General features: G+C 39.4%; 1 protein-coding gene across 8 annotated transcripts in view; it reads right to left on the bottom strand.

Annotated features, from left to right (window-relative positions):
• Nucleotides 1–22,354, bottom strand: part of KDM2A (lysine demethylase 2A) — a 106,502-nt gene that overhangs the window by 54,258 nt on the left and 29,890 nt on the right. Inside the window, exon 1 of one of the 8 annotated variants that reach the window (XM_067037781.1) lies at nucleotides 16,876–16,926. The exons of the other annotated variants lie outside the window; for them this stretch is intronic. Coding sequence (XP_066893882.1) covers nucleotides 16,876–16,911 — 36 coding nt within the window. The 5' untranslated portion in view covers nucleotides 16,912–16,926. Of the gene's footprint in view, nucleotides 1–16,875; nucleotides 16,927–22,354 lie in introns of those variants that run through there. 8 annotated transcript variants of the gene reach the window in all.

Below are 22,354 nucleotides of genomic sequence, written 5' to 3'. Positions count from 1 at the left end.
TTCATGCCCCGGTCCGGGAAGGTCCCACATGCCGCGGAGCGGATGGGCCCGTGAGCCATGGCCGCTGAGCCTGTGTGTCCGGAGCCTGTGCTCCGCAACGGGAGAGGCCACAAACAACAGTGAGAGGCCAGCGTACCACAACAACAACAACAACAAAAGCAAAAGCAGGGCTTCCTTGGTGGCGCAGTGGTTGAGAGTCCACCTGCCGATGCAGGGGACACGGGTTCATGCCCCTATCCGGGAGGATCCCACATGCCGTGCAGTGGCTGGGCCCGTGAGCCATGGCTGCTGAGCCTGCGCGTCCGGAGCCTGTGCTCCGCAACGGGAGAGGCCACAACAGTGAGAGGCCCGCGTGCTGCAAAAAAAAAAAAAAAAAAAAAAGCCAAAAAACCAGACAAAATGGACTTCATCAAAATTTTAAAAATTTGGGGACTTCCCTGGTGATCCAGCAGTTAAGACTCCGTGCTCCCAATGCAGGGGGCCCACGTTTGATCCCTGGTTAGGGAACTAGATCCCGCATGCCACAACTAAAGATCCTGCATGCGGCAAAGAAGATCCCGCGTGCACAACTAAGACCCAGCACAGCCAAATAAATAAATAAATATATATTTTTTAAAAAATCTGTGCAAAGGACACTAATGACAGAGTGAAAAGAAAACATAGGGAGAAAATATTTGCAAATCATATATTTGATATGGGATTAGTATCTAGAATATATAAAGAACTCTTACAACTCAACAACAAAATAAACCCACTTCAAAAATGGGCAAAGGACTTAAACAGAAATTTTTCCAAAGAAGATACACAAATGGCCAATATGCACTTGAAAAGATGTCTAACATCATTAGAAATCAAACCCACAATGAGATACCACTTCACATCCATTAAGATTCCTATCATCAAAAGAACACAAAATAACAAGTGTTAGCCAAGAAGTAGGGAAATTGGAACCCTTATGCATTGCTGTTTGCAGCCTGTGTAAAAAAAAAGTCTAGCAATTCCCCAAAAAAGTAAACACAGAATTGCCATATGATCCAATAATTCCACTTCTAGGTATATACCCAAAAGAACTGAAAGCAGGGACTCAGACACCTTGACACCAACGTTCATAATTGCATTATTCACAATGGTCAAAAAAAAAAAAAGGTGGAAATAGTCCCAAATTTCCATTGACAGATAAACAAAATGTGGTGTTTATATATACAGTGAAATATTATTCAGCTATAAAATGAAATGGAGGTCTGATACATGCAGCAACATGGATAAACCTGGAAGACATCATGCTAAGTGAAATAGGTCAGACATAAAAAGATAAAATATTGTATGATTCCACTTATAAAGTACCTAGAGTAGACAAATTCATAGAGAAAGTAGATTAGAGGTTACAGGGGCTGGGTGGAGGAGGAATGGGAAGTTACTGCTTTATGATTATAGAATTTCTATTTGGGGTAATGAAAAAAAGTTTTGGAAACAGTAATGATGGTAGTACACTGAATTAATACACTTAAAAATGGTTAGAATGGCAAGTTTTGTTATAAATATTTTACAATTTCTAAAAATTAGTAATGTAATATATCAAAAATCTCCCTTTGAGAATCACTGCACAGGAACTTCCTGGTGGTGCACTGGTTGAGAATTCGCCTGCCAATGCAGGCGACACGGGTTCTATCCCTGGTCCAGGAAGATTCCACATGCTGCGGAGCAACTAAGCCCGTGTGCCACAACTACTAAGCCTGTGCTCTAGAGCCCGCAAACCACAACTACTGAGCCTGTGTGCCACAACTACTGAAGCCTGCGCGCCTAGAGCCCATGCTCCACGAGAAGCCCCTGCTCGCCACAACTAGGGAAAGCCCATGCACAGCAACGAAGATCCAACGCAGCCAATAAAAAAAAAAAAGAATCACTGTACAGTTCTATCATTTTATATCAAATAGTTTTTCTTGGTAAGATAATCAACCTGTGAGAATCAGTAAATATGACGGTATTATTTTACAAAGAAAAAGAAAGGTAAAACTGACCTAAGCTAACTTTCTTAGAAAACAACAGAAAAACAAGAAGGCAAAAGTGTCTAAAGGGAGAATTTATCTAGTGTCAATTCTACTATTGCTACTTTGCTGTGTGATCTTAGGTACTTAAGTAAATCATTTAACCTCTCTAGATCCTAGTTTTCCCCCGGAGGTAAATAGTTCAACATCCCTTTGTGTTCTAAAATAAAGTCCTCAACAATCTGATTCCATCTAAGATATCAGCCTTGCTCCCTTTCACATTATACCATGTTGAAATTTTGCTACATACCGGTCCCCTAGGTCTGTCTGCCCTTATTCATAGACTATCTAAATTCCAGACCTAGCCCTCTCTGTCCTGACCAGGGACACTGAGAGAGACCAGTGGTGGGTTGGCAGGGTAGTCCTCCTAGGGACTTCCACATTGTCCTGCTGTCTGCCTACCCCCCCCCCATATTAAACAAACCTCCGTGTATCTCAATCAACCAGATGTTAGAGGCAGTTCTTTCTGGGGAGCTTAGGCAATTCCCATTCCCCTAGGGATACAAAGGAGTCAGAGAATGAAGAAATTGTATAAAGTATGAAAAGGCAGTTTTTTATTAATGACACCCACAAGGGCTACTGCTATGAAGGTGAACTATGATGCCAGGGCAAAATTACAGTACTAATAGCAGTTAACATTTGAGTGCTTACCACGTACCGAGTACTGTAATAAACACTATGCATGTATTAACATATATAAGAATATTATCCTCTCTACTTTATAAAAATAAAAAAGGCAAATGTAGGATAGAAGTAACTTGCCCAAGTTACAAAGTTAGTAATTGTTGCAGCTGAGATTGGAACCCAAGCACTTTGGTTTTAGAACCAATGGTCTAACCTAACCACCCTATACTACTGAAATCATTTTGGAATGAAACTTCAGCCAGACCAGTAGCTTGAGACAGCTGGAAGTAACTGTCAAAGGAAGGAGACACCCAGACAGCTGAAGTGACTCTGTCAGCGAGAGGAGGTAAAGTGGTGGGACCTACTGGCAACGAAGGAGACTATCTATAAATCAGAAAACCATGCTTGGAAGAAAGAAGATTAGCAAAAGATCTTCCCTAAGGTTGGAGGTTTCTGATATTTGCTAAGGAATACTACATTTCTAGCTATGCCACTATTTATTTAACATTTCACCATTCCTGACTTCTAATTCTAGCTTTTACTTGACAAATTATCTTACTGGACATTCAGCTATTCTGGCTGAAATAAAAATATTGCTATTCCTAACCAGAGACCATTTTATTTTATATCAGACTGCTTTGAACTTAGTACATTTATTGTGTATGGTATTAAAATTTGTTCTCATTCTCTGTATTTGTAGTCAGTGACATTTATTACTAAAGATGAAATTGCCAACATTTTTTTTTTTTACCAAGATTCATTTCTATGTCTCCTATTTTCTCTAAGATTCTGATCTGAGATAGATCTACTCCACTACCTGATAGAAAAGTTTTAAATTACACAGCCTCTTTGCTGGTGATGGTATAAGAAGCCAAGTAATAACTCGATTTTCATGTCCACATCATGATACTGCTTTAAAAAAAAGTTTGGGGGCATCTTTTTATAAATTTATAAAGCTATGTGGATTAATTCTGAATCTTTCCAACATATACCAAATCCCCTATTTGATAAGTGCTTACTAAGCTCTTATACATCTTTAAAGAAAGAAGCTGAGGTTTTCAACTAGCCTCTATCACAAAAGTATGAACATATACATATCCTAAAAATCAACTGAACTTTAAAGTGTTGTTCTCATTTTCCTTCTTTCCATATTTTTGAAACCCATCATTACTGTAAGATCACACACTGGGACAGGTACACATGTACATGGATCATTGCCTACCACCTTCCTATGTGTGTATGTGTGGTTTGTGCTACAAAAATTATTTGAGGGGACTTCGCTGGCAGTCCAATGGTTAAGACTTCGCCTCCCAATGCAGGGGGTGGGGGTTCAATCCCTGGGCAGGGAGCTAAGATCCTACATGCCTCGTGGCCAGAAAACCAAAACATAAAAAAACAGAACAAATCAATAAAGACTTTAAAAATGGTCTACATCAAAAAAAAAATCTTAAAAAAAATGAGAAAAATAAGTTCTTAAAAAAATTATTTGAACACTTACTCATTCAGAAAACAGGACACTGAACATGGAGTAACAGCCAGATGCTCTGCATACAAAGATAAAAGGCACAGTCCTAGCCCTGAAGAAGACTGATGGCCAGTAGGGGGAGACAGATATATAAATAAATTACAGTATTACAATTCAATGTGATATGTATTGTATTAAGAAAGGTAGATACAAATGTTATTAAAGTCCAAGAGGAAGAAGTAACAGAATGGTTGGTGAAGGCTCCACATAAGAGAAGAAATGTCTGTTCATTCATAATAACTTTACTGAACATCTACTAAGTGCCAAGGACTACAGACAAAGACTCTATATTGCTCCTCTATAGCTGTGACCTCTTCAAAATTTTTGGGTTTCCCCCTCACCCTACTGGATTACTCAGGACCTCCTTATTAATTGAGAGGGTGTGGATAACATTTTTCAAAAATAAAAGCTTATAATCTTTGTTTAGAAAATGTGATTATTTCATTATACCTCATGAGGGATTTTAATGGGAACACCCTAAGGTAGTACAAAAACAGTAGGAACCACTGCCTTACAGTGACTGAATCTTGGGCCCAAGTTTTTACCTTTTGATTTAACACTTACTGGCCTTAAAATAAGAGGCCTGACCACAAAGATAAAGGAAGGCACATGCTTAGTTTTAACACGACTGCTTTAATGTATTACAAAGAATGTGTACTGATCAACTGACATGGCTGAAAACCTTGCATTTCTTTTGTTGACAGTTCAGCCTTCAAATATTTTCTGGCCTAACTGAAGATCACCTTCTGCAGAGATCAACAGTACACAGAACACTTTCTATATATGAAAAACGTTAGCAGATCACAGTAATTCCAACAAGGCAGAGTAATCCATAAATAGAATTTGGCAAGAAGCTTATTCACACCTAAGTCTCTTTGATTAAAAAAAAAAAAAAAAAAAAAAAAGATAGCTGAGAAGGCACAATGCTCCAAAGAAGAGGAATACGTAACACAAACTGAACTTTTCCCCTAAAAGTTCCCTCAGAACTAATGTCAAATACCTATTATATACAGAATGATCCTAAAATTCTGAGTCAGGATACAGTTACTCAACCACAAACATGTCCTCCAAAAAACCAACTGGCTGAGAAATGAGTTAAAGTGCTGGATCTCTTCCACCAACATTCCCTGCTTTTCTGCATACTATGTGGTATAATCAACTGTTCAGTGTGCTTGCTGCACAAGTAACCATGATATCACCACAATTCTGTAAAGAAAAACACTGTGGCTACAAGTAGCAAAATCATTCTCTGAAATTCAGGATGAAGACAGGCATCTCAACACCATCTTTAAGAGAAATAATCTGAGTTCAGACATTATAGAAAAAGCACATTTTTATTCCCCTAAAGGTTTTTACTAGAATATACATACATTCTTCTTCTTGGATACTGGCAAAAGTAGCACTCGGCAATGTTACACTATCAACATGCAAATGTTCAATCCGTTTATCCTCCCAAAATAGCCTAGTCAAGCCATCAGAGAAACTGGAAATAAGTAACAACATTTGTCAATGTCCAAGTCATGCTGGGGGTTTTACTTCTTTTTTAAATTTATTTATTTCTTTTTGGCTGTGTTGGGTCTTCATTGTTGCCCGTGGGATTTCTGTAGTTGCAGCAAGCAGTGGCTACTCTTCGTTGTGGCGCACGGGCTTCTCATTGCGGTGGCTTCTCGTTTAGGAGCATAGGCTCTAGGCGCGCGGGCTTCAGTAGTTGCAGCAAGTGGGCTCAGTAGTTGTGGCGCACGGGCTTAGTTGCTCTGCGGCATGTGCGATCTTCCCGGACCAGGGATCGAACCCATGTCCACTGCACTGGCAAGCAGATTCTTAACCATTGCGCCACCAGGGAAGTCCCAAGGGGGATTTATTTCTTAAATAACGGGGAAATAAAGATGTGTAATTCCCCACTCTACCTTCTATCCCGCTTTCAAATCTTCACCTCCTTTTAGTAACCACAGAATGATTTCTAAACTCAGCACTCTTACTATATGACACTCAAAAATTAATCTACTCATTGCCACCCCCCCAAAAAAAATTAATCTGAATTAAGTGAAATCATTACCCAAAAGGAATATAAAATGTTTGCTTTTTCTAATTGTTCACCTCCTAGAGCAGAAAAGGGAATTTTGGAAGGCCTAATCACTAGGAAGTAATCTTCAAATGACCTGCACACAACCAAAATGGATAATACCCCCCACCAAAAATGGAAATAATAATGAACTCAGAAATATTCAGCTTCTCCCTCAACTCAACAAATTTCTTAACTTTATTTTCATTAGCCAATGAACATCCATTGAGATTCAAATACTCCCTAAACACTCATGTTTACTGCCTGGTTTGTTTCTATAGCAACAGACACCCAGAATCCAGAAACAAAGATAATGCCTAGTTTTTTCACCATCTTCTGTAACTGATGCAACTGTAAGTCATTAGTATGATATGTGGCACAAGCCATGCCATTTCAGTTCCTAGAAGGTAAAGACTAGTGTATTTGTTAGGCAAAACAATTTGTAGAAAAAGCAAAAGCCCCTAGAAGTTTACCTTAAATGGGGAAGTAAGAGTGTGACCTTTCTGCCAGTCACTGAGAAAGGTACTGCAAACCTAAAAGGACAGATTGTTCTGGAAAACACTAACTCTAGACATTTACTCAGTAAATGATATGAACCATTAAATGTGTCCCACATGCTGCTTCTCCTAAATTTTAGGTGAGTTTGGGGAGACAGCAAGCAGTCACTTGAAGCCAGATGATATTACATAAATGTACCTATCTCCAGCCTTGCTATATTCCTCTGATCAGGATGCTTTTCTCTATGGCCCTCCTCTCTGGAGCTATGATTAATGTTTTGATTCACAGACAAAGGTCAATCTCTTCACCAATACATGACCTCTTTCAAACTGTCAAACTTGAGATTTAGAGGAGTCATGAAATTTCATGTTTAGGAATAGAAGCTCTGGAAGGAACTGGCAAAAGATGAAGAGCTGGTATTTTAAACTGTCCCCCACAAACACATATACTCCTCCCCTTTCCCACTACCATGATTATATTATAATCCTGGCAAGACCTTTTTCCTTCTCATCTTTCAGTCACTCATTTGTGCCAACTAAGTAAGGAAGGTTAAAGCACAGAAAACTATGTCTTCACTTCTGAATTTACCTAGAAATGTTAGTATAAGAGTGGTAAACTGACCCGTAGCATTGAGAAGCCCAAGAGCAAAAGGAATACTTAGATAAAGCAGTTATACTCAAGCTATGAGAGAAACCAATAATGCAAGTTAATGTGACCACATATTTGCTAACTTCTCCAGACATCTAAAACATTACCAATCACCTTCAACCAAGTGAACAATCTTAGAAAATTCACCTTCAGATGTGACCCTATTTACTACTTATTATTTTTAGCAAAACTACATAATGAGAACAAAGAAACTGGAGTCAGAGTGGGTGTGGGCCTGGTCTAGGTACCAGTACTTTGAGCTTCAAGTTCCCGAAGCTTCCATTTTGTGTGAAAATGTCAAGAATTTCACTTAATGCACAGGATTGTGCTGAGGTTTAAATGAGAACATATGCACAAGTACTCTGCAAACTGTAAAGCATCCCATACATAAAAAGAGGCTGAATGTAGTAGTGGCAGAGTCTAGGGTTCAAATAATGGTTCTGCCTCTCATTGTACATGAGCTACTTTAATAATTAAAATAGAAGCCATCACACAGGACTGTATGAGGATTAAGTGAGATAAAAGATGTGAAGTAGCCAGAACATGTCCAAAAAATATTAGCAATTATGGTTTTGAACAGGAATCAACACTGGACTGGGAAACAAACTATCTTCCCTAAAAAGAGCAGTTTATGCAGCTAGAGACAAGTCATACCTCACATGCCTTTTCTCAAACAGCATTAAACATCAGATAAGATTTTTTCCTCCCTTATCATCCCAAGTGGCAAAGCTTCTAATAAGTTTCCTAAGTCTATCCCTTTCAGTAGCTCTTTTATGGTTTCACCATCTCTATCTCCTTACATCAAATATCTAATCCTAGGGATGAAATTTCAGGAAATGCAGCAACTGTACCCTCTCCATTCCCACACTGTCAGCAATTTAATATGAAGTGGTCATTTCTGGAAGGTGTTATTTGGGAGACGCCTAAAAGCCTAAGTGGTAGAGCTGGCTCTACTGTTGTTGATTTCTGGGTAGCAGGAACTTAAAGGAATGGTCATATGTGAACAGGGGAAGTGCAGAGCCAGGAGACAGAGGAGCTATGTGCTTATAAAAGAACAAGTTTTTGGACATTAAGACAGACAGAAGGCTGAAGACAGACTAAAGGAGAAAAGAGAACTGACCAACAAAACTAGAAGGTTTAGAACACAGTTCAATTCTTTACATAAAAATAAATTTCACACCTGCCTGCCTGTGTTGCTCTAAAATCTCAGAAAGTGCTATAGAAGTAATCATGTACATTTACAGAAAACAAGAATTAAATCATCTATTGCTATGATTCTCTTGTATTTGGGGGATGTAATGAAAGAAAACGCTGGTGAAAAGTATACAATTATGTTAGAATTTTATACTGCCAAGAGAAAGGGGAATAACCAAATAAACTGAAATGATTTAATAAACTGTAATTCATCCTTCACTATACTTGTTAGGAAGCTTGTTTAGTAGTGGAAGGAAGTTCCTGAGAGAGACAGAGTAAGAATCAGAACAGGGACCTAAAAAGCTCTTTTCCCACCATCAACCTCATAGAGATTCTAAGCCTGTGTGTCCCACAGCCTTTGTACTAGGACTTACAGGACTTACACGTCCTGAGTACTTACTATAGGCTGAGTTCTGTCCAAGACAGAACAGAAATAAATAGAAGAGAGCGGCTGTTTTCAAGAAGCTCTTAATTTGTTTGGAAAACAGAACCCACTTAATTAAGAAAAGACTAGAGGCATAGGCAAGAGCAGAATGAGAACGAGAACTTAAGAGTAGGTTTAAGACAATCCAATTTCACACAGGTGCGTGTTGCTATGAAATGCTACAGCTAAATATCAATGTGACTAGATGTTACTAAATTTTCTATCATAATAGTAGCTAACATATGAATGCTTCCTTGTGCTAAGCATTTTCGAGCCCATTTTTCTAGCTCATTTATAATCCTCACAACAACCCTATGAAGACAGCAAAATGCCAATTTTAGTTATGAAGAAAGAATCAAAAAGGTTGGGTAACAAGCCAGGATTACTCAAGATGTAGCTAAGCTGGGACTCAAATACAGCCAACTATTATTTTAAAAAAGCCTATATTCTAAGTCAAACCCACAGAAGCAGAAAGTAAAATGGTGGTTGCTAGGGTCTGGGGGAAGGAAGAAACAGGGAGTTGCTGTTCAGTGTGTATAAAGTTTCAGTTATGCAAGATGATCTGTTGCACAACACTGTGCTTATAATTAACAATATTGCACATTTAAAAACCTGGTGAGAGGGCTTCCCTGGTGGCGCAGTGGTTAAGAATCCGCCTGCCAATGCAGGGGACACGGGTTCAAGCCCTGGTTGGGGAAGATCTCACATGCCGTGGAGCAACTAAGCCCATGTGCCACAACCACTGAAGCCCATCTGCTTAGAGCCCATGCTCTGCAACAAGAGAAACCACGCAATGAGAAGCCCGCGCACCACAAGGAAGAGTTGTCCCCACTCGCCGCAACTAGAAAAGCCCGTGCGGCAGCAACGAAGACCCAACGCAGCCATAAATAAAATAAATAAATAACAATAAAAAATAAAAACTTGTTCAGTACAGATCTCAGGGTTTATATATATATTTCTTAACCACACACAAAAAGTGTGACTCCCCTTCTGCAAAAAAAAAAAACACAGACAAAAAATAAAATGAAACAAAAAAAACAAGCCTACATTCTTACCCCTATGCCAGAAGTTCTCGAACTTTTTGGTTTCAGGAATCCCTTACACTCTTAAAAATTACTGAGGACCCCAAATAGCTTTTGTATATGTGGGTTACATAGGTCAGTATTTTTTTTTTTTTTTCAGTACGCGGGCCTCTCACTGTTGTGGCCTCTCCCGTTGCGGAGCACAGGCTCCGGACGCGCAGGCCCAGCGGCCATGGCTCACGGGCCCAGCTGCTCCGCAGCATGTGGTATCCTCCCGGACCGGGGCACGAACCCGCGTCCCCTGCATCGGCAGGAGGTTTCTCAACCACTGCGCCACCTATGGGAAGCCCCATTGGTCAATATTTAGTGATTACAAATTAAAATGTAAGAATTTTCTAAATATATATTTGCAAAACAAGACAATGTCTTGTATTTCCATAAAGGCTCAAAGAAAACTTCAGGATTTCACTGGATCACAATGAAGTTACAGAGATTACAGCAGGTATAACCAAAAGGAGCTAGTAAGAGCACAATATGAGTACTGAAAACTGAGTTAGTCTCTGAAAAAACACATTTAAATCCTACTACTTTACAAAATTTTAGACAACACAAGAATACACAAATACACACTCTATTAACCCTGAGAGTGATGTCATCACACATCATGTAAGTTCTGGAAAACTCCACTGTATTTCTGGAAAATCTCCACTTATTAGTGAATGAGACAGAAAAAGGCAAATAACATCTTAGTATTACTATGAAAACAGTTCTGACTTCACAGATCCCTATACATAAAAGAATCCTGAGTATTTATCATACTGTGGGAACCACTGTTCCACACCAATCTTTAAATCATGGGTCATAAAAATCAACGTAGGTCAGATATGCATTTTTAAAATGAAATAACAGAATAGAATGAAATGGAGAGTATAAGAAAACACAGTATGACTAAGTACCATTTCCTGAAACTGCTATTAAAATTATGTACACCCATGTGTATGAGTGTACTAGGTCCTAACAGAAAATGTATTTCCTGGACTTCCCTGGTGGTGCGGTCATTAAGAATCCACCTACTGAAGCAGGGGACATGGGTTCGAGCCCTGGTCCGGGAAGTTCCCACATGCCGCGGAGCAAGGAAACCTGTGCGCCACAACTACTGAGCCTGCACTCTAGAGCCCACAAGACACAACTACTGAGCCCACGTGTCACAACTACTGAAGCCCGTGCGCCTAGAGCCCGTGCTCAACAAGAGAAGCCACGGCAATGAGAAGCCCGTGCACCACAACGAAGAGTGACCCCTGCTCACTGCAACTAGAGAAAGCCTGCATGCAGCAACAAAGACCCAACGCAGCCAAAAATAAAATAAATAAAATTTTTAAAAAAGAAAATGTATTTCCTACTACAGCTCAGTCAAAAACTGAAAAACACTGTACAACATACTAATTTCCCTATACTACTGCCAAAGCAGAGGCTATACACACAATCTACAATCTGTATACTAAAAACTGAGAATTTGTGATAAGCTAGATATTCTCCAACATGAAGGCAAATAAAGGTTTCAGGTGGATACAATTTCTATACGTTGAATAAAGTCACAGGTCACCTCACCAGCTATCACACTGTTGCCACAGCCACCACTAAAGCTTTCCTACTACCTTTGCTTCCACAGTCAGTTCAGGTAAATAGGAAGGCAAGAGTTATCCAAGCTCCATCAGCCACAAATAAAGGTGCTCTTCCCTTCCCTCTAAACAGAGCTCTTGCTCTTAATCACAGGTTGACTTCCTAAATGAAGGGCCTGCCTTCACAGCAAACTGGTCAACAATCACTTTGCTGCTGGCATTATGGTTACTGCTCTCATCCTGAATCTATAGGATTTCCTGGGTCAAAACAGCAGCATTCAGACAATGGTTCAAGTTGTAGATCTCTCTCTGTATCCTGGCAAAGGCAGGCCTGCATCTGGCAAATTGCAACAAATGGAAACAGCAGATAGTGAAAGGCAGAGCCTGTCTGCACCAACAGCTGAAGCTCCACCCACAGCCTGGGCACAATCCAGGACACCCAGAGATCTCAACAATGGTCTCCCTGAGAGGCTACAAAGACAAACTCTACTGGAGGCAGTGAATGAAACATAACATCACTGCCTCTTCCTCTCTACCAGAACTGAACTGCAGAATTTCATCTCAGAAACAGTTTCTCTCTCAATTAGTCCAAACAGACTAACAAAAGCCTGATGAAAATTATCAGAAAAAAGGCAGTGAGGCAGGGCTGAGTTCAGTGATGCATCATAATGGCATATACTTTTAAAAAACTGTAGTAACATACACATAATGCAAGATTTATCATTTTAACCTTTTTTTTTTTTTTTTTTTTTTTTGCAGTACGCGAGCCTCTCACTGTTGTGGCCTCTCCCGTTGCAGAGCACAGGCTCCGGACGCGCAGGCTCAGCGGCCATGGCTCACGGGCCCAGCCGCTCCGCGGCATGTGGGATCTTCCCGGACTGGGGCACAAACCTGTGTCCCTTGCATCAACAGGCGGACTCTCAACCACTGCGCCACCAGGGAAGCCCCATTTTAACCATTTTTAAATGTACAGTTCAGTGGCATTAAGTACATTCACGTTATTATGCAACCAACACCACTATCCTTCTCCAGCCAGAAGTTTTACATCATCCCATACTGCAACTCTATACTTACTGGCATATACTTTTTCAATGATCCTATTTTTCTGATATCAGCCTACCCTAAGTTCCCAGTGCACCCCGTCCAAGAATAAACCCAATACCACTACTGTCTTCAAACTTGGAGGGGAAATGGCAAATTCTGTGAGAGCAGAAATCTTTTTACTGCTGCCTCCCAAGAATCTAGCACATGCCTGACAAATATAGATTCAAATATTCATCTGTTACATGGCCAAAGTTATCCCTAGAGTACTTACTAATTGCAAAGGGAAAAATATACCTTTACAATGGAAAGATCTGCTGGTTACCACCTTAACCAGTCTTAACCATCACTACCAGTGGGACAATCTAGCACTGTGCACTTTCTGACTTGATACAATTTGAGGTGCTCAATCATCCAGGAAGCATCCTTGCCAAAATGTTTAACATGAATCTAATCCTCTAGACTCAAGTTCTAGTTGATGAGGAATACAGTTTAGGAAAACAAATTAAAGTATACAATGAGGAAAGAGACAAATCCAGAATGCAGGGCTTTTAAAAAGACAATGTCACTCACATGAGTACAGTCAACAGATCTCTGACAAAGGACCAAGGGCAATTCAACGTTTTCGTGTGGAACAGACAGTCTTTTCAACAACTGGGGCTAAAACAACTAGTCAGTCAATGTACAAAAAAAAAATACGATCGCTGACCTTATACCTTTCACAAAAATAAACTCAAAATGGATCATAGACCTAAATGTAAAACACAAAACTATAAACCTTCTAAAAGATAATATGAAAACACCAAGGTGACTTTGGGTTTGGCAATGAGTTTTTAGATACAGTACCAAAAGCAAAATCCATGAAATAAATATTTGTTATGTTGGGCTGCATTAAAATCAAAAACTTCTGCTCTGTGAAAGACACTCTTTTAAGAGAATGAAAAGAGAAATCACAGACTGGGAAATAACATCCACAAAAAGAGTTGAAGACTTATATCCACACAGAAAAACCTGCACACAAACATTTACAGCAGTTTTACTCAGAACTGTCAAAACCTGGAAGCAACTAAGATGTCCTTCAACAGGTGAATGGATAAACTAATTATGGTATAGCCATACAATGGAGTATTATTCAGCAATAAAAAGAACTATCAAGACACAGAGACATGGCGGAAACTTAAATGCTTATTACTAAGTGAGAGAAGCCAGTCTGAAAAGGCTGCAATACTGTATTTGGATTCCAACTACATGACATTCTAGAAAAGGCAAAACTATGGAGATAATAAAAACATCAGTAGCTGCTGGTGTGAGAGGGAGGAGGAGAGATGACTAAGTGGAGCACGGTAGATTTTCAGGGCAGTGAAAACCATTCTGTATGATACTGTAATGGCGGACACATGCCATTATGCATTTGTCAAAACTCACAGAACGATAAACACAAAGGGTGAACCCTAATATAAACTATGGACTTTGGGTGATAATGTTGTGTCAGTGTAGATTCATCAATTGTAACAAATGTAACACTGACGGGGACTTCCCTGGTGGCGCAGTGGTTAAGAATCCGCCTGCCAATGCAGGGGACACAGGTTCGAGCCCTGGTCCGGGAAGATCCCACATGCCACGGAGCAACTAAGCCTGAGCACCGCAACTACTGAGCCCACATGCCCTAGAGCCCGTGCGCCACAACTACTGAGTCCACAGGCCTAGAGTGCGTGCTCTGCAACAAGAGAAGCCACTGCACTGAGAAGCCCACTCACCACAACTACTGAGCTCACACGCCACAACTACTGAAGCCCGCGTGCTCTAGGGCCCATGTGCCACAGCTACTGAGCTCACACGCCACAACTACTGAAGCCCGCGTGCTCTAGGGCCCATGTGCCACAGCTACAGAGCTCGCATGCTGCAACTACTGAAGCCTGAGAGCCTAGAGCCCGTACTCCGCAACGAGAGAAGCCACCACAATGAGAAGCCTATGCACCGCAACAGAGTAGCCCCTGCTCGCCGCAACTAGAGAAAAGCCCATGCAGCAACGAAGACCCAACGCAGTCAAAAAGAACAAAAAAAACACATGCTGAGTAGAAGCCTGATACTAAAAGGTCACATATTATATTTATTCCGTCCATATGAAACATCCAAAATAGGTTAATCTACAGGAACAGACACTGAACTAGTACTTACCAGGAGCTGAAAGGAGGGGTTGATGGAGACACTGCTTAACAGTACAGGGTTTCCTTTTTGTATGTTTAAAATGTCTTAGAACTAGATAGAATGTACTAAACGTCAATGCAGTGCATACTTTAAAATGTTTAATGGTTAATTTTATGTTATGAGAATTTACCTCAATAAAAAAAAGAAAAATGATATGGGAAAAAAATGTAAAAACTATTCTTACGTAGTGGGCTGTACAAAAACAGGTGGCTAGCCAAGCTTGACACAAGGGTTGTAGTATGTCAACCTCTATCCTAGATTAAAAGAAACTAAAGAGTCATAATTAAATACAAATCATAAACTTAGACTGAATCCAGAGTTTTTAAAAGTCAGAAAAAAGCTATTTAGGAAAATGTGAATATTAGATACCAGGGAACTATTGTTATTTTCTTAGGTTATGACAATAGATTTGTGATAAGGTAATACCCTTATTCTTAGGAAAGACATGCTGAAATATTTAGGGGTGATAAATATGTGTCATGATGTGCAAATTACTTTCAAATAATTCAGCCTCAAAAAACTATATATAGAATGGGCTTCCCTGCGGCTCAGTGGTTGAGAGTCCGCCTGCTGATGCAGGGGACATGGGTTTGTGTCCTGGTCCGGGAAGATCCCACATGCCGCAGAGCGGCTAGGCCCGTGAGCCATGGCCGCTGAGACTGCACGTCCGGAGCCTGTGCTCCGCAATGGGAGAGGCCACAACAACAGTGAGAGGCCTGCGTACCTCAAAAAAAAAAAAAAAAAAAAAAAAAAAACTATATATAGAGACAACGTGGCAATTTTCAAAAAGCATTTGGGAACTCTAGGGGAAGAATATACAGATGTTCATTATGCTACTCTTTCAACTTTTCTGTATTAGAGCTTTTTCAAACTAAAAAAGTTTGGGAGCAACTTTATTTTGTGAAGGTAGAAAACTGGCTCTAGACAGCTGAATACAAAAGTTGACAACATATTAAGCCTAATGTCCCAGATTCCTTGGGAGTAAGGGCTTATGAGAACTGCACTGAGGAATATACCTGGTTCCAGGATCCTTTTCTGGGACAGAAAAGCATTGCTTTTCCAAGGACAGGCTTAATCAGGTAGGAAGAATGGTAGGACTCATTCCTTGTGGAAATGGGTATAAGATGCACCATAAGCACTGCAAGAGGAATTCCTGAAAAATAACACATGCACACATATGCATGCACGTAACACACACACAAAAAATTTGGCACTGCAATCCTATATTCTCATTGACTTACAAAATTAAATTTCAAATGCTGTTTCCCCAGCCAAGGGAAAAAATATGACTATAAAAGTTAAATGATGGCTTAAATGTTCTTACTGAACTAAAATCACTCAATGTCTATGGAATGACCCACATGAAATTCTACAGCAAGTACTCATCCCTGGTGCAGGCTGTTCTAGACCAGCGGGATCCAACAGAAAGTAATGTGAGCCACATATGTAATTATTTCCTAGTAGCCATATTTTTAAGGTGAAATTAATTTTAATAATTTATTTTATTTTATCCAATAAATCATTTCATATGTAATCAATAATATCATTTCACTGTTATCATTATAAAAAATTACTGAGATTGTGTATTCATTGTGTATTTTACACTCACATCTCAAATTACACTAGCCACATTTCATGTGCTCAATAGCCACATGTGGCTAGTGGCTTACTATCCTGAACAAAACAATCTATAGCTCTTAGAAGAAGCGACAGAAGCAAAGCTTAGAAAGTGAGCTACAAGAAAGGGATTTAATGTATGTATATGAATCTCCAAAAGCAACAAATGCTGGAATTGTTCTATATTTACATATGATAATCAGCCAAACAACCATTTACCAAGGTTTAATTTACAAACTAAACTCAATCCCTGCTCTGGTACCCTCCACGATATCCTCTAAGCAAAGCAGGTTATCACATCTCTATGTGGGCAAGGGAGGATTTAATCCACATCCTCTACACACATACCGGGTGGGCCTGGGAGTTCTGTCCTTTGGCTTTCATTACTAGGTTCAGTCTGAAGACTAGGATGAAAAAAGAAAAAGGTGCTAATGGTTAGAATTAGCACCATTTTACCCTGGCATTTGTCTTTGTCTACTAACCCCTTCCCCCATTGTTTTATCCAACTGACCTCCAATTCCCCAGAGAAGAGACATCATGCCAAATCCATATTCTCCAATTCTTAGATTCCTGCTGCCAAAGTAACTGTGGCCTCTTCCTCTTGACATTCCCTTTCTTAAAAAGAAAATTCTGCCAGAAAGTGGCTTTAGGAGAGCAACTAACATCACTTCAGGATCAAACTCCTTCCATAAGTTGCCTGGAATCCACTTCCCAATGTTTATCTATTTCAAAAATACCATAGGTAACAAAAAAATAATTTAAATATACTTAGGATCAATGACATACAAATAGTACTTCCAATTACTCTTCTCTACTATCCTCCCTCAAATGTCTCCCTTGACCCACAAAGATGAGAGCAAATTTTTCACATTTTTGAAAAAAGGAAACATTATTTCTTACTCGTCAGACTAACAAACAGTATCTTTGACCCCCAACTGTAGAACTTCAGGTAAACTGAGAGTGAATTTCATAAGTTCTGATCTTTTATTGGTCTTTTAGCAAATGTGTATTTTTGAGCTAAATGACTGAAACTGTATTTATTTCTTCCAGTTTCTTCCCTTTCAATAAACCTTTCTAGGGTTATAAGAATTCTAGGACTTTCCCTGGTGGCGCAGTGGTTAAGAATCCGCCTGCCAATGCAGAGGACACGGGTTTGAGCCCTGGTCCAGGAAAATCCCACATGCCGTGGAGAAACTAAGCCCATGCGCCACAACTACTGAAGCCCATACGCCTAGAGACCATGCTCCACAACAAGAGAAGCCACCGCAACGAGAAGCCCACGCACTGCAACGAAGAGTAGCTCCCGCTCACCGCAACTAGAGGAAGCCTGTGTGCAGCAACAAAGACCCAATGCAGCCAAAAATAAAATTAAATAAATAAATTTTAAAAAGAAAAAAAAAAGTTAGACTTGAAATATGTAGAACTAGCTGGTTATATAACTTAAGTTCTGAAAATTATAACAGACACCATTTTCAAAGTTCATTGTTTGCAGTCTATATTCATTAGCCCATTAAATCCTCAAACAACTCTAAAAAGGTAAGTATCATTATTACCCCCAATTTAGAAATGAGTAAATTGAGACTCAGAGAGGTTAAGAAGTGCCCTGTTTAAGGTCACACAAATGTCAGGGCCTAGAAGGGACCCCAAAAGCACACTATAGCAAATCCACAGGGAATTTGACAGATTAGTTATAGCCTTGCTAAGGGAATATTCAGTTAATTCAGGAGTAAAGAGAAAACACTTTTTAACTTTTGCTATCGTTAAAGAAAAAAATTTGCTTATTTATCTGCCAGACTCAGTGAAAGAAGCCATAAGACCACTTCGTGGTATTTCTTAACTGGCTTACTAACTCTGCTGAACGTGGCTGCAACGTCCTGAACCTATTGAAAGCTTGAGAGATTTAAGTAGAGCTGTAGTGACAAGCCATGTACCACCAGCCCCCACCCTCAGGTCTTTTGGTTAATTCTAAGCAAAGTACAGCAGATAAATTCAGCTGGATTGCACTTGAGGGTGTGGATTATTTGTTTCTGACAAAGGAAAAACCCTATGATTTGAGTTTTAACTACCAAAAACCCCATAATTTTCTTAAAGGACAGCAACAGTGACAAGTATTTGTACCAACTATAACTGATCTAGTAAAAATTAAGTTAATCAATTGATATGTGTGTATTCAATCAATTTACATTACCACTAGAAGATTAACTAGAAGTCTTGCTACAAGAATCTCTAATGTAAGGGAAATATATACAGTGTCTCCGAAGCTCATGATCCTTGAAATTCTCTTTCCTTCTTACTTTAATCAAGTTTAGCTAGGTTCACTGACTCCTGAAATCCAGTGAAGGGCATCTGTTTTAACCTGACCTTTCCCAGGATGGAACAAGAGCTGTGGTTAAGCCTGGATGAAATATAAACAAGATTTATCTCTACTCTCATATGCCAAGTCTTTCATACAGCATTGTTTTTAAGTTGATTACATACTCTGGACTTATATGTCAGACACTTTCACAAATCTTGTTCTATTTCAGGTTCCGTATCTGGTTCAGGAAACTTTTACTGCCAATGCTACAAATTAACTTTAGTCCTGGGCCAGATTCTGAGGGAGTTTCAAACATATTAACCTAATTCCAAATGAAATAAAAAAGCTATGTACCTTTTTTTTTTTTTTTTTTTTTTGTGGTATGCGGGCCTCTCACTGTTGTGGCCTCTCCCGTTACGGAGCACAGGCTCCGGATGCACAGGCTCAACAGCCATGGCTCATGGGCCCAGCCGCTCCGCGGCATGTGGGATCTTCCCAGACCGGGGCACGAACCCGTGTCCCCTGCATCGACAGGCAGACTCTCAACCACTGCGCCACCAGGGAAGCCCTATGTACCTTTAAAAGCTTTTATAAAACATTTTTATACTCAAGTTAAGAAATCAATAGATAAAACCCACTAAAATGAGGGGGGAAAGCATGGCATTATAGTTTATAACCAATATTTTTTTAAAACCAATATTAAACTGAAGAGTTTTCTACAGCAAAAAAAAAAAAAAAAAGAAAGAAAGAGAGAATAAATGGTTATTTTCCATCCACCATTTCAATATTGCTCATTCTGTATTCAGTGGCTTCGGTTTATATTACACATGCTGTTTCAAGTTCCTTTCCTAATCTCTGTTCCCAGTTCTACCACCTTTCCTTACAAATGATGACCTCGTGACTTATTTTATAAAGAACATCAAAACTTTAAAACCTAGCCATTATAGTTTTTCTTCCCCACGATGTTGGGCCAACCCTTGCCTCTTTCATCCTACCCCCATTATCAAGGTACCTTCTCACCCTCTCACTGGGTCTCAGTAAATTCACTCAAATTTCAAGACAACTAAGTTCTAAGTTTGTGCTTTACTTTCTAAAATTATTTCTCTGGCTCTCTGTCCCCACCAGTTTAAGATCCACCATTTCCAGAGAAGCCATTATTTAATTCTGATTCTTAAATACCTATCACCACAATCACCCAGTTCTATCTATTTATAACTATAAAATAACTCTTCTCTTTTCTTTGCCACTACATCAGTAGATCTTAAATTCTGTCTTCTCCTGAAAGTTTCTGCAATTGAGTGCTATATTCTGATTACTGATTATTTAAAAAGAAAACTCAGAAAGGTTTAACAGGCCAAATGTGTGTGTGTTGTGCTGTGTTCTACTAGAGAACAATTAAAATACAGAACAGTGCCTCTGACATACTTCAGAGTACACAGTTCAAAAATAATTTAGGAATTGCAAAGTTATCATAAAAGAATAAAAGCTCAACGGTGCCTTTGAACTTTTTCTCTTCTTTGGAGATCACCTATTATCTCCTACAGTGAAAAATACATTATTTGTTTAATTTTCTAAATTTTTGGTAATAAACTTTTAAAGATATCAATAAAAGAATACCTCAGCAAGGACAATAAACGGATGATTAGCAAAAAGTTGTTGGGAATCTCAAAGTAACATCCCACAAATTATTTTCTAATTACAAAGGAGAAAACACATTTTTAAAGGAAAGATATGACAGTCGCACCTGTAACAAAGTCATCAAACATAGCAATGCCAAAAATGAGACAACCTGAAACTGTCTCCTGGTATGATGCAATAAATAAACACAGGCGGTGACCTATGTAGTATTTTTGCCAATATGTTTAACCTGAAGCTAATTACCTAAAGCTCCATAAACTTGAAATATATCTAAAGTGCTCCTTTCTGATGTTTTAGTCTCAGTTTAGTCACGATCAAAGGGAATCTGGTGGAGCGCCAACAACCACCATGAAAAATGGGGTAGTAGAATGAGTGGGTTTGGGGCCAGGCAGACCTAAGTTTGAATCCTGGAACTGTTACTTACTAAGCCTACATAAGCCCTGAGCCTCAGTTTCCTCCTCTATAAAATGAGTTTATATAAAATACCACCAATTTCAGAGATTGTTACAAGGATTAAATGGCATATCTAATAATGTAAAATATCTAAAATACTGCCTGGCATATTAGAGCGATTCAGCAAATGTTGGTTGCCCTATCATACCATATATTGTTCTCTATAATATGTCATGATTAACAAAAAACTTTTATATACATACAGTGTCTCATCATCTGATGCTCCCTGTAAATAACAGCTACAAGTCACTAAAAGTGAATACAATGACATAAATCTTCCTGCAAGGAGTTACTAATCTTTTAACATTATAAAAATGGAAGGATTTGCACTCATTCACACATGCTTTTTTTACTGGTAGTACTTGTTTTCCACAATCCCACATGCCCAAATTTCAGTAGCCACACTTTAGTTAAATAACATCAGTCTCCCAACAACATAGTTCAAATTTCAGTTACCATGGTATTTGAACCATAAGTAGCTGCATAAAGTACAATTTTTTTAACATCTTTATTGGAGTATAATTGCTTTACAATGGTGTGTTAGTTTCTGCTTTACAACAAAGTGAATCAGCTATACATATACATATATCCCCATATCTCCTCCCTCTTGCGTCTCCCTCCCACCCTCCCTATCCCACCCCTCTAGTTGGTCACAAAGCACAGAGCTGATCTCCCTTCGCTATGTGGCTGCTTCCCACTAGCTATCTATTTTACATTTGGTAGTATATGTTAAGTCCATGCCACTCTCTCACTTCGTCCCAGCTTACCCTTCCCCCTCCCTGTGTCCTCAAGTCCATTCTCTACATCTGCATCTTTATTCCTGTCCTGCCCCTAGGTTCAAGTACAAATTTTACTGCTAGTTCTTCACTCCAGAAATGGCTACGTTAAGTGAAGATGTGCATTGTGACCAGTGACCAATCACATCACTTCTTTCAAAGCCTGTTAGTGATGAGTCACTGGGCATGCTATTCAGTTCACACACCAACAGCACAGCGTGTAGCTGGGTTGACTCCTAGTCTCCAGTAATAAACCCATGTGACGTTTTATAAAAATGGATAATCAAAAAAGGGAACTGGCCTACAGAGATAAAAATGAAGCAAAGAGGTAAAAAGTGGTAATGCTGAAAGTAAAATCTGAATAGAAAATAAACAGAGTTAACATGCATCAGAGGAGCTTAATACAGGCAAACTTTATCAACACATAAGGAAAGTGATGATGATGATGATGATGAAAAGGATGAGGATGTCCCAGGAGAACTGACACCAGCAAAAAAAAAAAAAAAAAGACTCTCAATGATATTTCATGACATTGAAAGTACAAAGGATAGGGGGCACAAATGTATGGACACCAAGGGGGGAAAGTGGCGGGGGGGGTGCGGGGGGGCGGTGTGTGTGGTGGTGGTGTGATGAATTGGGAGATTGGGATTGACATATGTACACT

The sequence above is a fragment of the Kogia breviceps genome, chromosome 7 (assembly GCF_026419965.1).
Source record: "Kogia breviceps isolate mKogBre1 chromosome 7, mKogBre1 haplotype 1, whole genome shotgun sequence".
NCBI lineage: Eukaryota > Metazoa > Chordata > Mammalia > Artiodactyla > Physeteridae > Kogia > Kogia breviceps.
The sequence above is the reverse complement of the archived record's forward strand: the minus strand, read 5'-3'. Positions and strand labels throughout refer to the sequence as shown.